This window comes from Zalophus californianus, chromosome 2 (assembly GCF_009762305.2).
Source record: "Zalophus californianus isolate mZalCal1 chromosome 2, mZalCal1.pri.v2, whole genome shotgun sequence".
Classification (NCBI taxonomy): Eukaryota; Metazoa; Chordata; class Mammalia; order Carnivora; family Otariidae; genus Zalophus; species Zalophus californianus.
This window is the reverse complement of record NC_045596.1, coordinates 12,845,760-12,859,346: the sequence shown is the minus strand read 5'-3', so window position 1 is coordinate 12,859,346 and position 13,587 is coordinate 12,845,760. Positions and strand designations below refer to the sequence as shown.

At 42.8% G+C, this 13,587-nt stretch overlaps 1 protein-coding gene across 14 annotated transcripts in view; it reads left to right on the top strand.

Moving 5' to 3' along the window:
• Positions 1-13,587, top strand: part of LDB2 (LIM domain binding 2) — a 372,408-nt gene that overhangs the window by 133,456 nt on the left and 225,365 nt on the right. For all 14 annotated transcript variants that reach the window (XM_027597770.2, XM_027597769.2, XM_027597761.2 and 11 more), the window contains one exon: positions 4,483-4,585. In XM_027597770.2, coding sequence (XP_027453571.1) covers positions 4,483-4,585 — 103 coding nt within the window. The remainder of the gene's footprint in view (positions 1-4,482; positions 4,586-13,587) is intronic.

The following is a 13,587-nucleotide window of genomic DNA, read 5'->3' as shown; positions in this document are numbered from 1 at the left end:
CTCTGGTGGGGGATATTGATAATGTGGGAAGCTGTGTGTGTGCTGGGGCAGGGGATAGAACAGAAATCTTTGTCCTCTCTCATGATTTTGCTATGAACCTAAAACGGTTCTAAAAAATAAAATCAATTTGAAAAACTGTACTAGAGTTAGGCAGACTTGTAAGTGAATTTTAGATTTGCCATTTTCTAGCTGTCTGATCTTTACTGAGTAAAGATTTCTGAAATTCGGATTCTCTGTAACAATTTTAAGAGTCAAATGAAACAATAATGAATAATAATAGCTGCCATTTATGGAACAGCTACTATGTGCTAGGCAGTTACTTTTTAGTCCTCAGAGTGCACTGAAATTATTATTCCTACTTGATACATGGGCAAATAGATGCAAAGAAGTCGGGTGTCTTGACGAAGGCCCTCCAGCTAATAAGAGGCAGGATTCACATATTGAAGTCTGTGTGACATAGAGGCTACAGATGTCAGTTCTCTGTAAGGTTGCCTGCTCTGCCCCTTGGTAGCACTTTGGACAATTGTGAATATGAGTGTACAACACATGTAAAGCCCTTAGAAAATACTGAGTTCTGGGTACTACTGTTAACCCAGGGCCCCCCACACATGTGTTCTTTCCATCAACTGCTTCTTTCACACACAGTCAACACAAGACTGGCCTATACTTGACATTCAACAATTTTTTGTCAAAGCTTTACTCCTTTTATTCCCTTTCCTACGTAAACACCTATCCTCTCATAACTAAAGACTAATTCAAAAGCTTTATATATGTGTGTGTCGGGGGACAGTTGACAATTATAATTTAAAAATGCATCTGGGCGCCTGGGTGGCTCAGTTGGTTAAGCGACTGCCTTTGGCTCAGGTCATGATCCTGGAGTCCCGGGATCGAGTCCCGCATCGGGCTCCCTGCTCGGCAGGGAGTCTGCTTCTCCCTCTGACCCTCCCCCCCATGTGCTTTCTCTCTCTCTCATTCTCTCTCTCAAAAATAAATAAATAAAAAATCTTTAAAAAAAATGCATCAAAAAATTGGTGTGCCATTTTAGAAGTATCAGCCAAGAGACAAAGTAGGGTCATGACAATCAAGATCTCTTGAAAACTTTGTAGAGTGGGTTTCTTGAGGTGAGTCTGTGATGGTACACTAAAGAATTTCATTCATTCATTCATTCATTCAATCAGCCAACCCAAAATATACATATATTTTGTAACTATTCTGCATCTGAAATAATTACGTTTTTCATTTTTAGTTTTGAAATGTTCTTCTAACCAAAGCCAAGTGATTTTTTTTTGTGCTACCTGATGTAACCTCCTACCGCACCTGTCCTGAAATTTCCTGATGTTATGTTCCACTGCAGTTGGTTGAATCGAATAGCATGTCGCCTTCTTGGATCATTGTGCCTTTCTCAGCTCCCGCTGGTCCTGGCGTGTCTAGGTGGTGTGGACCCTGTGTGGCTGCTCCTTGGCACTTTTCACCCCTCACTTCAGCCTGAGTCCTTCTTTTGCTCCCAGGGCCTTCGGATCAGCCTGGGTTCTCCCTGGGCTTTTGCCTTTCACTGCTCCATTTCCTAGCAGGAATGCCAGAAACCCAGAGTTAGATGACAGGCAAATTCAGGAGCAGGATCTGATCTAGTCATGGCCCTTTGAGTAATCATTAGGGCAAAGGAGAGTCCATACACCTCTGTTCTGAGTTTTCACTCTGTTGCAGACAGGTGCCATTGCGAGGCAAATGCGTTACAAGTAGTTGGAATGAGAAGAAACATGCTTGATTTATCAACAGGCTCCTTTGGAAAATGAATTTTTGATGGCGGTTCTTTAGAACACGCAACGCCTCCTCCCTTAAAAATGATGCTAAAGATGGTAGGTAGAGGCAGAGAAGGGGCATTTTATTGATCTTCATTGTGTCCTGGGCATTCTTCTGGGCACTTTAGACCCACTAATTTACTTACTACTCACATCAAATTCTGCAAGATAATTATTATTATGGTTGTTGTTGTCACATGTACTCCACAAGAAAATTATTACTGTTATGTTCCTATTATTTTCCTCAACTTGCAAGTAAAGGAACAGGCTCGGGAAGGTAAAATAAATTGTCTGTGCTCACATCGCTGAGAAGAGGGAGTGTTGGGATGAAGCCTGGGTCTGAGGGTTGCCCATAGGCGTGAGTTCTGCTGCTGACGTCATACCACGTGGGGTACTGCATGGTGTGAGGCGGGTTGGTGAGCATCCTCCTGGGCGTGAATCCTGGCAGCAGGGTGGTACTGGGAAGCAAGGAGCCGGACAGAGACCAATCTGAGACAAAACATTCCCTTTTCACTCTCCCTCCCTTCTTTCTAAGTCCTAACCTCTGCCTTGGCAAAGACTGCCAGAGAAATGAGTCAGGCAGAGGCTGGGGCTCGGAGGTCACAGGGTCGGAGTTGAAATCCCAGCCCGACAATTTATCGGCTGAGTGTACTTGGCAAGTTCCATTTACCACCTGTGCTTTGGTTTCTGAGGTTGTAAAGTTGGGATAATACATAATGGGAAAGGCTTCATTCATTCACTGAACAACTTCTACTGAGTCATACCATGGGCTTGACACCATTCAGGGACCTGGGAGATAGAGCAGGGAGCAAAACAGAGCCCCTGCTCACAAGAAAATTAAATTATACAGGAGAGTAAGGACAAAACACATACACACACACACACACACACACACACACACACACACACACACACACAAAACACCCAAAACCAACAACAAACAAACAAGAAACAGGGAGGTAATAAGGAGTAAGAGGGAAGATACACATAAAGCACTTAGAATAATGCTTGGCATGTGGTAAGCACTCAATAAATGTTAACTATCATTCTTTTTCCATCTGTGTAGCAATTTGAAATAAAATAAACCAGTGTACCCAGGCTCCCAAGTGGGGTTTTCTTCCCCAGCTGCTTCTTCCATTTCCAAGCACACTGATTTTTCTAGAAACTCTGACAGCTTCCACAACACCCAGGCTTCGTGCTGTGGCCTCAGGTCTGGAGGGAGGCTCCTGTTCGTCGCTCACTTGGCTCTCTCCTACTCGTGGGTTTGAGCCCTTTGAGGGGCTGTACAACCAGCTGTATGCTCTGAGGACCTGCACGTAATAAATGCTCAATAAATATTTGTTTTGGGGGGAAAAAAGGGAGAGGTAGTTTGTATGTGGAGTCATGAATTGCCCCTGGGTGCTTTTATATTTACTGTGTTTTACCAAGAAAAGTGCTGGCTTTCGGTGTGGTGATCGGAAGGAAGCCAGGGGGAAAAAAAAAAGACCAAAAAATTCATTTGCCTGAGCTGTTGCTTTTCTGAAATGAGAACAGACAGCGTCAATCTTCGGTGGCCCTTTAATTCTTCTTGCCAGGATTGAAGGCTCATTCCTGATGCCTGCCAGTGACAACAACTTAATGTTATCATAAGCAGAGCAACTTAACGGGAAGAAGAGAGGCTTGCAGTATTTCCACCAGTGGGGGCCACTGAGTGGGGAGCTGCCCCTCCCTCATCTGACAGGCAGCTGCAGAACATCTCCTCCTAAAGTCTGGCATTGACCAAAGATTCTCTGGGAAAAAAATTGTGCTTAAGAATTTGGGGGTACATGGGGCAAGATGCAGAGCACGAAGCCAGGTATGATGCCCCCTTTTAGAATATGACACTCGGTGTAACCTTCCTGATTTGCTCTTCTAGGACCCCCCCCCCCACCTCCAATGATTAACAGTGATTTTAACTGCCTTAAACTGGGCCAGTTTCAAAGTGTTTTCTGGATGAGCAAGAGACGCTCAACCCAAAACAAACAGAGTTCACATGGATAGTTTGCATTCTGCTGAACTGCTCTATTTTTAATAATCATGTTAATAACAAGGCAACAAGATTGCCTATAATCTTAAAACAATCCTCAAGAACAATCCATATGCATGTGATGTGTTGTGCAAGCGTGGACCACTGTGTATCATCTGTCTGTGTACACGCATGTGGCAATGCCTGTATCTCATAGAACATTTGCGTGGGGTAAGGCTACAAGTCATACACCCCCCTTTTTGAATGGATTATCTTTTAAAAATGTACTCTCCTTCAACTCGTTGTGATATGGTGGTAAAATCAAATTCTTAAAAGAGCAAAGAGAAAGACCAAAAAGAAGTTGAATGTATTTTACATGAAATGTAAACCTTTTTTGTTAAAGAATGTCACATTGTGTTCCAAAGTACATTTATTAAATCTCCCCAAATATGTCCTGGAGAATTAATTTTCATTCCGTTTGCATTCACTCATTTATTGAATTGGAATTCGGTCCCCATTTGAGGCAATTAATTTGAGGAGTGACCACATGCTCGCCCACCTGCCTTCTAGAACACCCACACACATATGCTGAGTAACAAGCAAGTGGAGACTGGGTTTGTCTTTCTTTTTCCTTTCCCTTTCCTGCTTTGAGGTAGTTTCTGTTCTTGCCTGTTAAATAAATGATCTGTCTCTTTGCAGGATAGCGACAACCTCTGGTGGGACGCGTTTGCCACCGAGTTTTTTGAAGATGATGCCACATTAACCCTTTCATTTTGTTTGGAAGATGGACCAAAGCGCTACAGTAAGAAAGAAGTTTATTTTCCTAATATCCCTTCTTTTTGCACCTGTAAGAAAACCACAGGGGTCTTCAGAGAATAGCACGGGGCTGACAGCCTCACAATAACACCTCCTCTGCTGACGAGGTTCTTGCTTCCCATCAAGGCTTTGTCACCGGCTGGCAGCCTGGGTCAGCTGAGACAGCTTTCCTTCAAGGCTGAGAATGTTTGGGCACCTGCCTGTTTAGCGAGTGAGGCAAATATGAACTAAGTCACCCAATGATGAGTGGGAACTGGATTGCGGGGTTTCCATCCAACTCTTCCCTGTGACCCTCCTTTATCCTTGACAGTTGACATTTTATGCCCCATGTTCTGCTTCTGAAGTTTCCTTTAAAAAAAAAAAAAAAAAGAAAGAAATTCTCACAGTTACTGTATCAGCCGCAGCCTCCTAATTTCGTCTTATCAATTATCTCAGGTATTTATTTGACAAGTGCTAGCTTTTCTTGGGGGTGGGGGAGAGGCCACCGCTGCTTTGAACATACAGTTTTGGATTAGTGTTGACAGAATTATAGTTCCTTGTCTTTCCAGCGAGTGATAACTCTGTAAAGATCCTCAAATTACTGCCCGTGGCACCTTGGGTAGCAGCTGATCTGTCCTGATTAGGTTCAGCCAACTTGTCAGAGATCAGATTTGCTAGTTGTGCTATAAGACTAAGAGGCATAGAAACATCAGCACAAAAGCAATTAATGTCCGGTTAGATCAGAAAGAGATGTGTTTTCAGAAATTGGCGTTGCAAGTATGAAAGGATCTGTCAGAGGGTAAAACATCCCAAATGTCACAAACACAGAGATGATGATGGAACCAACCACCGTGTGTATGAACTGTCAATCCAGAGCATTGGGCAACTGATAGATAATAAGGCTCATGATAAACATGATTAAAAGATCTGATTGTTGCTAAATGTGTTTCAAAGCCACTAGAGTTTTTTGTTTGTTTGTTTGTTTGTTTTAACTTTAGAGGGCTTTGGACAACTTAGTAGTATTTGGATCTATTGTATGACAAGCTGATTAATTATGCTAATGCATGCATGGTGATTTTGCCCAAGTGGCAAACTGGGGAGAGCAGGACAACTTAAACTTGCTGCCCAGTTGGAACTCATTGCCAGGAGCATCTCTTTAGATTTATTTGTTGTGGGCTTTTAAGGGAGCGGGACATTTCTAATAAGTATTTTGGGTGAGAGGGGCTGCTGGTTATGCCAGACCGTGGGCTGTTTTAGAGGGTCTTTGCATTCAACATAATGATTCCTGTCATAAGCACTGGCAGGCCCAGCTCATGGGGGTCCTGAAGAATGAACTTGCCTTCCTGTGTGTGGGTGCCCCCAAGCAGCTTCATGCCCTGGAGAGAAGGAGATTCGGGTACAGAAGCTGCTGTTTCGGAAGTCCCGGGAGATAAATGAACTCTGCAATCCAACAATTACTCTCTCCCCAAAAGCCTGCCTGATCTATGGTGAATAATTTCAAACCATGCAGTCATCCATCCTCTGAGCCTTCTCATTTTCTTTTGAGGCATAAGCTCAGATAACTTCAAGTTACCATTGTTTTGTATTCCTGTGGGTTTCTTTGTTTTGTTTTTGTTTTTTGTTTTGTTTTGTTTTGTTTTGTTTTTTTGGTTTGTGAATCCATCAGGGTCTGCTCAGGGAACTAGAATTAGTTTTAAAGTCTGTACTAATGCAACAGGGTCTCGATCTTTCCTCTGCTCACCCCTCCCAAACCCCAACACCATTCGAGGGTAAGGCGTGATCAGTACCCGTTTAAGATCTTACTTATACCCACGCACAGGAGTAAATGCCTGACTATAAGCCATTGTTGTCCAGGTTTCTTTGTTTCTATGAGCCAAAATATTTCCTGAGCAGAGAAGAGAAACAAAGATGATTGACAGTTTGGAGCCGAGGCTCATCAGCTTCTTTGCTGACAGCCTGGTGATGTGCACAATGCTGCTGATGTGCGGGCAAGTGACAGGTGATTGACAGCCCAGGACGGGGAGACAAGGAGGAGGAAGCATGCTTAGAACGCCTGACGCACACTATTTATGCAGCGCTCCAAGCTCTAGCGCCGACACCTTAACCCATTCACTGTCCAGGCAGTGTGTGCCAGGCTGTGAAAACACCTGCTGGTGCTGGGCAGGAGCCTACGGCTCTTCCCTGAGACCTCCTGGGGAGCTGACAACCCTGCATTTCTGAGAGAGAAAACAAGACGTGGCTATTACATTTCTATATGTAAAGAATTTCCCCAAATTACATTTATCTTAGGTACCAAGAAATATGCCAGATGGGGTTTATTTAGCCCTTACTAGAAAAAAAAATTTTTTTTCCTTCTCTCTCCCCATCTCTATGTGTTTACAGGGTCCATCTGGCTCTAAGATATCTTATCTCTAAGCTACAGTAAATCCTATAATATGTGTTGGCTTATTTATTTGGTGTCTGTCACCATCCTATTAGAATGTCATCTCCGTGTGAACACGAGCTTTCTATTATTTATTGCTGGATTCTCAGATTGATACAGGAACTTATACACAATAGGTGCTCAATAAATATTTGTTGAATGAATGATTGAATGAATAATGGCCATTTGGGGAAAAGTTTCTAACACCAGGCAGAATGGTAGCAAAGCAATTCCTTGACCTAGATCGCTAGACTTTCTAAGGTGGGAAGAACATAATGCACAGCACTCTGCTGGTGATTTCAAAGAAGCTCTAGGATATGGTGTGATCTACTTTAAGCTAGAAGGGGGAACCAGCGATATAATAATTCAGGAAATAATTATGCTTTTGGAGATAGCATACAGCTTCTTTTTCATAAAACTCCTCCGTATTGATCATCACTCCAGTCCCCAAGCCCCTTTCCTCTCCTGATGGTGGCAGGGAAGGGGGGTGGAGGGGGGGAAGGGAACTCCTTCCCCAGGTGGGATATGATGACCAGATGGAGACTGCTGATGTCTTCCTGAGAGACGGGGGGTGAGGCTGGTGTTGAGAGGTGCCAGGTGGATAAGGTTAGCGAGCCATGAAATTGAGCTGTGCATCCCTGCCTGGTGGAAGCATCAGGAAGGTGTTTCTTCAGCAGCTGGAGAAGTGGGCAGTTCCAAGAGGTAGCTTTCTACCTGCGTGACATGGAATCTCGAGTGGGGAAGAGACCCGAGACAGGTAATTCCCTCTTTGTCAGCAGATCAGTAGTTGAAGACTGTGGGAGCTGAAAAGTGCCTCTTCTAAAAACGGAAGCTTGGTCTCCAGTGAGCCCCAGCTGGTGAGCCATTGGGCCTCAGGTCGGCTGACTCCAAAGTCAAAGCGAGGGCACCCTCCCTTCCCTATCCTCATCTCATGTCTACATCATCCCGTAGCTAAAGGGAAAGAAATGGATTTGTCAGTTCACACATTTCCAGGAACATAAGTCACAAATAATTACCGAGCCTTCATTGACACGGAAGGCAAAGGAAGCAGAGGAAGGGGGTTCTCGCGCCCTCTGTATGCTTCCTTTATAATGCTAAGTCCAGCATGATGTGCTGTTTCCCTTCCCCGCCTTGTACAAAAGTGATCATTTTCAGGTTGATGTGAGCCTGTGGCAAGTACTTCTAGTTCTCGACCCCTTTTTGCGCACGTAATGGAATGGTGTCCCACACCATTCTCTCCCTCTGTGACCATCACAAACATCCTTTGGGTGATGGTACAGGTAACCTCCCAGGAGACCCAGGCTGTGTCCAGGTCCATGTTGGCCATGTTCTTCATCTGTGGGAAATATGTGATTCCTTCAGGAGATCTCGCTTTTCTGGGAGAGATGCAAGGAGAAAGTTCTCCTGATTCTCGTGACATTGGAGAGGTTGGGAGGATGCACCATGTAGCAGACATGTTTGGATGTTAATTCATACTTTGATTGGTAAACAGAACTTCCATTTCCTCATCTGCAAGATGTAATACTACCATCCTTGGCTTGGCATGAAAATTAAGTGAGATAACACAGTCAAAGAACCTCAGACCATTTGAAGCATACAGTAGGCAACACTGATTATTACTATTGATAGACATGCACAGCCTTGGCATTCCCGTAGCTTCTGTGCCGGCGAGAAGCTTACTATCAGGCAGGTGCTTTTCAGGAGTGCTCCATGTACAGAGCTTGCTGCAGAGACTCGCTGGTCAGCTGGGAGTCACACAAACCCTCTGCTGGGCAGTTTCTACTGAAATGCAGCATTGAAGAGACTACGTCCTCCCAGGCTTTCCTCAGAAACTCACTGTTATTTCTGGTACGTAGGTTACGTTCAGGAGGAAGGGAATAGACAGGGGAAGGGTGATTGAGAATGTGTGGGGCTTGGTACTTTGAGGGGCTGAAGACTCCACTAAACCATGTCTAGGTTGGCATTGACTTGGAAATTAGGGTAAAAAGTGATGTAACTGCTAAAATGCCATCTTGTTTCAGGGCACTGCCCATTGGCCTGCTTTTCAGGGAAAAGGGTCCGGCAGGGGCTTGGGGTCTGAGACCTGAGCTCCAACGTGGCTTTGTCTTTTACTATTGGCGTGGTTTGGTGTGCATCATTTTCTGAGCATCAGTGACCTCACCTGAAAAGTGAGGCTAATTGAGATGATGTATATAAAGTTTCCAGCACCTTGAAAATGCTCCTTAAATGGCTACTGTTTCATTGAATTCTACTGTGAGCATTGCTGACTCCAGATTGAGATCTAGGACAATTCAGATAAAATTATCATTAATCCTTTTTTAAAAAAATTTTTTAAATTTATTTTTTTAGAGAGAGTACAAGTGAACATGAGCGGGGGGGGGGGGAGGAGCAGAGAGAGAGAGAGAGCGGTTGAGAGAGAGAGAGAGGATCTCCAGTAGACTCCCTGATGAGCCTGGAGCCCGATGAGGGGCTTGATGTCACAGCCCTGAGATCATGACCTGAGCTGAAATCAAGAGTTGGACAGTACACCGACTGAGCCACCTGGGCGTCCTGTCATGAATCCTTTAACTACTGTTTGTAATTTTGGGTTGGTGGGTCCACTAATTTTTGATCATATACTTATTTCATCTTGCCTTCCGTATTCTGTCTGGACTAAAGATTTCTCATGAGACTACACATTTACACAGTCACATTAGCCCAAGACTGTTGTTTTTCTCTCTGTGGCTGCTGGGGTGGGGAGGACAATTCACTCAACAACAAAAAAAGAAAATTGTTTTAGGACATATCGTCCCCCATGCCCTTATTTTCTTCTGTTGTCCTCAGTCATCTGGTCCCATTAGATATTGTGAAGAACTGCACATCGGCCCCTCAGTGGAGCCATTTCTATACTTGCTGTTTCTCCTTAACATTTGCTTCCTCACATCCCTTTTTTCCTGAAAGCTCTGATAGCATTGCGATATTGACGAAGTTCTTCAATTTTTTTCTTGTAATATGTGTTTTTATGTGTTGTGTATTTGGATGTGTCCCCCTAAGGTAGAGAAATTCTACAAGGCTCAAGTAGCTTCGCTATCTCTGGTTACTATTTTTCTCCTGCTTTTTATTGGTTCACCTCGCCTAGCTGTGTCTTTATTGTGCTTGGTATATAGGAATTTGGAAAGCATTTCCCCACCCTCTCCCAAACTTTCTCTTTCTCTAATATCATATTGCATGATTAAAAATGTATTTCTTTGGCGGGGGGGTTCCTAGGTGGCTCAGATGGTTAAGCGTCTGCTTTCGGCTCAGGTCATGATCTCCAGGTCATGAACCCCATTGGGCTCCCTGCTCAGCAGGGAGTCTGTTTCTCCACCTGCTTGTGTGCTCTCTCTCTCTCTGATGATTAAATAAAATCTTAAAAATTTTTCTTAAAAATGTATTTCTGGGAAATTCACACCTTAAATATATGTATAGGTGTTTTGACACAGCATTTTATAATACTGTGGCACAAATGTGGCCATTTAAAATAGTTACATGCAAAAAAGCATGCACTGCAGCACATGGGAAAAAGGGGTTTAGAAGGCTAGAATCTGTGCGTATGTCTCTTCTACGAACAACGCCTCTATAGAATTCACCTGAGATCTGAAGAGGCACAGGTTCCTGTCGCTGGTGCTTAAAGACCCTACGCTTTCTCAAGAGACAATACTAGCTGGTCCTTGGGATCTTCCTCAGTAAAGTAATTTTGTTTCTCTGAAAACTCCTCATTTTTTAAACATTTATGGAGGTGGAGATCAAAATTATGGCCTTTGGATCCATGCAGATTCATTTTGAGTCTTTGTTTCACTACAGCTGTTGATGTAGGCATGCGACAGGACGTTAGGCATGTTGCTTAAACTAACTTAACCTCAATTTCTTCATATGCAGCATTAAGATAATAATAGTGCCAACATCAGAGGGTACTTGTGAAGATTAAATACGATTAAATAACATGTAACTTTGGCCTAGTGCTGCCCGTGGAAAATACTTACCGCATGAATAAATACATGGAATTAAAATAGAGGATAATTCCTATTACTCATCCAGTCATTTGGCACACAGCAGGGAGAACTCAGGATTTGGGCAAATCAGACCTGTCTACTTTCTATATGGGAACCTTAAGAATTTAAAGACGAACTTGCATTAACAGAAGATGGCAATTTAAAACAAGTCCCAAACTATTACATTGATGATCTGTTCTAAAAAGAGTGAGTTTTCCACCCTGTATTTTGCTCAGGGAACAAGGAGCTGTTGAACATTTATTGAGTGCCAGCCACTGAGCTAGGCACCAATGGGCTCCATATTTTGTTCACTGATGACCAGAGGAAAGCAAATGGACTTTGCATTAGAAAGGGTATCTTAGAGGAAAGAATGCACCTCCCCAGAGTAAGCCTTGATGGTTAATTACTGGATGATTGTGGCATTTCGTTGCATACTGACGTAGATGTCTTTGTCTCAGATGACTGAAAAAGTGCTTTCCTTTGCACGGAGCTGCATTAAATAGTTTCTGGGTGGCTCGAGCCTCTGAAGTTGTGATTTTAGTGTGTGACCCTTTTAAACGGCAGTCTTCATTAGGCTGGCAAGATTTGGAGTAAATTAAGTTAGGACGAAAGCAGACTTTCATTTGAAGTTCATTTGCACCTGTACTCATTCCTTGATTCATTCATTCAGAACTCAACAAGTTTCTGCTATTTGCCAGACATTATCATAAAGAGGCAGACAGTTTTTGAAAGGAAGACAGTTCATCACAAATTCTTTCATTGACTTCTGATTTCATTCTATTTAAGACTCTTACCTTAAGTTAACATAGTCAACTAAGTAGCTCAAAAAGAAAATACTACTGTGATATTGATACAAAATCTAGGGCTAGCTATAAAAAAAGACTTAAGAGAAAGCTCACAACTGATAGATGAACTGACAGACTTCGGAAAAGGAAAAAAGAGACTGAATGTCTTCCCATTTGTGGTTTCAAATTGATGATATCAAAAGTTGTAAATTGGCTGTAACCATAGATTTGGAGCAGACATTCCATTCTCTCATCACTAATAAATACCATGAAAATGGACACATGAGATAATGGACAGCAAGTGCTTTGAATAAATTTAAAGTGCCAAACAAGTTAGAGATATAATTATTATCATATTTATATTTGATCTTTAGGACTTGGTGACTTTTAATTTTCCCTTTGTATGTCAAACTATTAAGAAATCTGGGATGATTGTTGGATCTTTTCTCAGGTGTTAAGATTCATTGTTGGAGCACCTGGGTGGCTCAGTCGGTGAAGCGTCTGCCTTCAGCTCAGGTCATGATCCCAGGGTTCTGGGAGCCTGCTTCTCCCTCTCCCTCTGCCTGCCTGCCTGTCTGCCTACTTGCGATCTCTCTCTCTCTGTCAAATAAATAAATAAAATCTTTAAAATAAAATAAGATAAAATTCATTGTCACATACACAGACTTGAGCATGTCAGGCCTCTGACTGCCCTTAAGAATTTAGTTGGGAGGTCTAAATGAGAAATTAACCAGGAAATGGACATTATATAGTTGTTTTTGAGACTCTGTGTGACTGAGTTATCTGTGGGATCCTGGCACATGCATTTCCTGACTCTTGGTTTCATGGAATATATTCCTATTCCTATGTCTTTCCTAAGGTTCTCAAACCAAGATGGCAATAGACCATGGTGGGTAACAGGATAAATGTGGCTTTTTTTTTTTTTCATTATCACAATGGCAGGTGGTGCTAGTGGTATTTATTATTTGGGGGCAAAGAAAATAAATGTTCTGCCCAACAAAAAATTATTGAGAAATGTCTCACCCAATCCTCTTTACCTCCAATTTACTCATCATCTTGAAGATAGGATTGCTAGATAAAATGTAAGTATACAAATGCAATGCTTGGGACATATTTATGCTATAAAATTATTTGTCGTTTATCTAAAATCCCAAATTAACTAGGCATCCTGTGTTTTTCTTTCCTAAATCTGGAAGCCCTACTTGAAGGAACCCAGTTCATCCTCAGATATGAAATCTTGATAATTCCAGAGCAGCTACAGTGGGATGACCCATCATATGAAAAAAAAAAAAAAAACTCTAAGAGATTTACCTGGCCCTGTTATTCACAGCAGTCTTGCCTCTTTTTATGTTCAGCAACTGTACTCACCAGCCCCACCTAAATAATGAAACATCTAGACAGAGGGTGGGAGGGCAGGTTGAAGACTGCCTGAATTTAAATTCAAAGTCCATATTGCAGGCATTCTCCAGTTGACTACACCAGCATTTGTGCAGGTGCTCAGCATATACACATGAGGGTGGTAACTGCCTAAATGCCTGCCTTAAAGGAGTCTACAGTTCAACAAGAGAGAGACACATACACAATGAACTCTAATGCAATAACATCAACACTGGAAGAGTAGGCAAGGCAAAGTACCATGAGGCACTGAGAAGGGAGTGATCAAATGTACTTTAGAGAGAAAAGACTCAGGCTGGCAAAGACCTCTTTCCAACCTTCTAGGACTCTTTGTTCCCTACAGCCATGACAGAAAACACCTTGCCACAACACCTTGCAAATATAAGGCTTTCAGAAA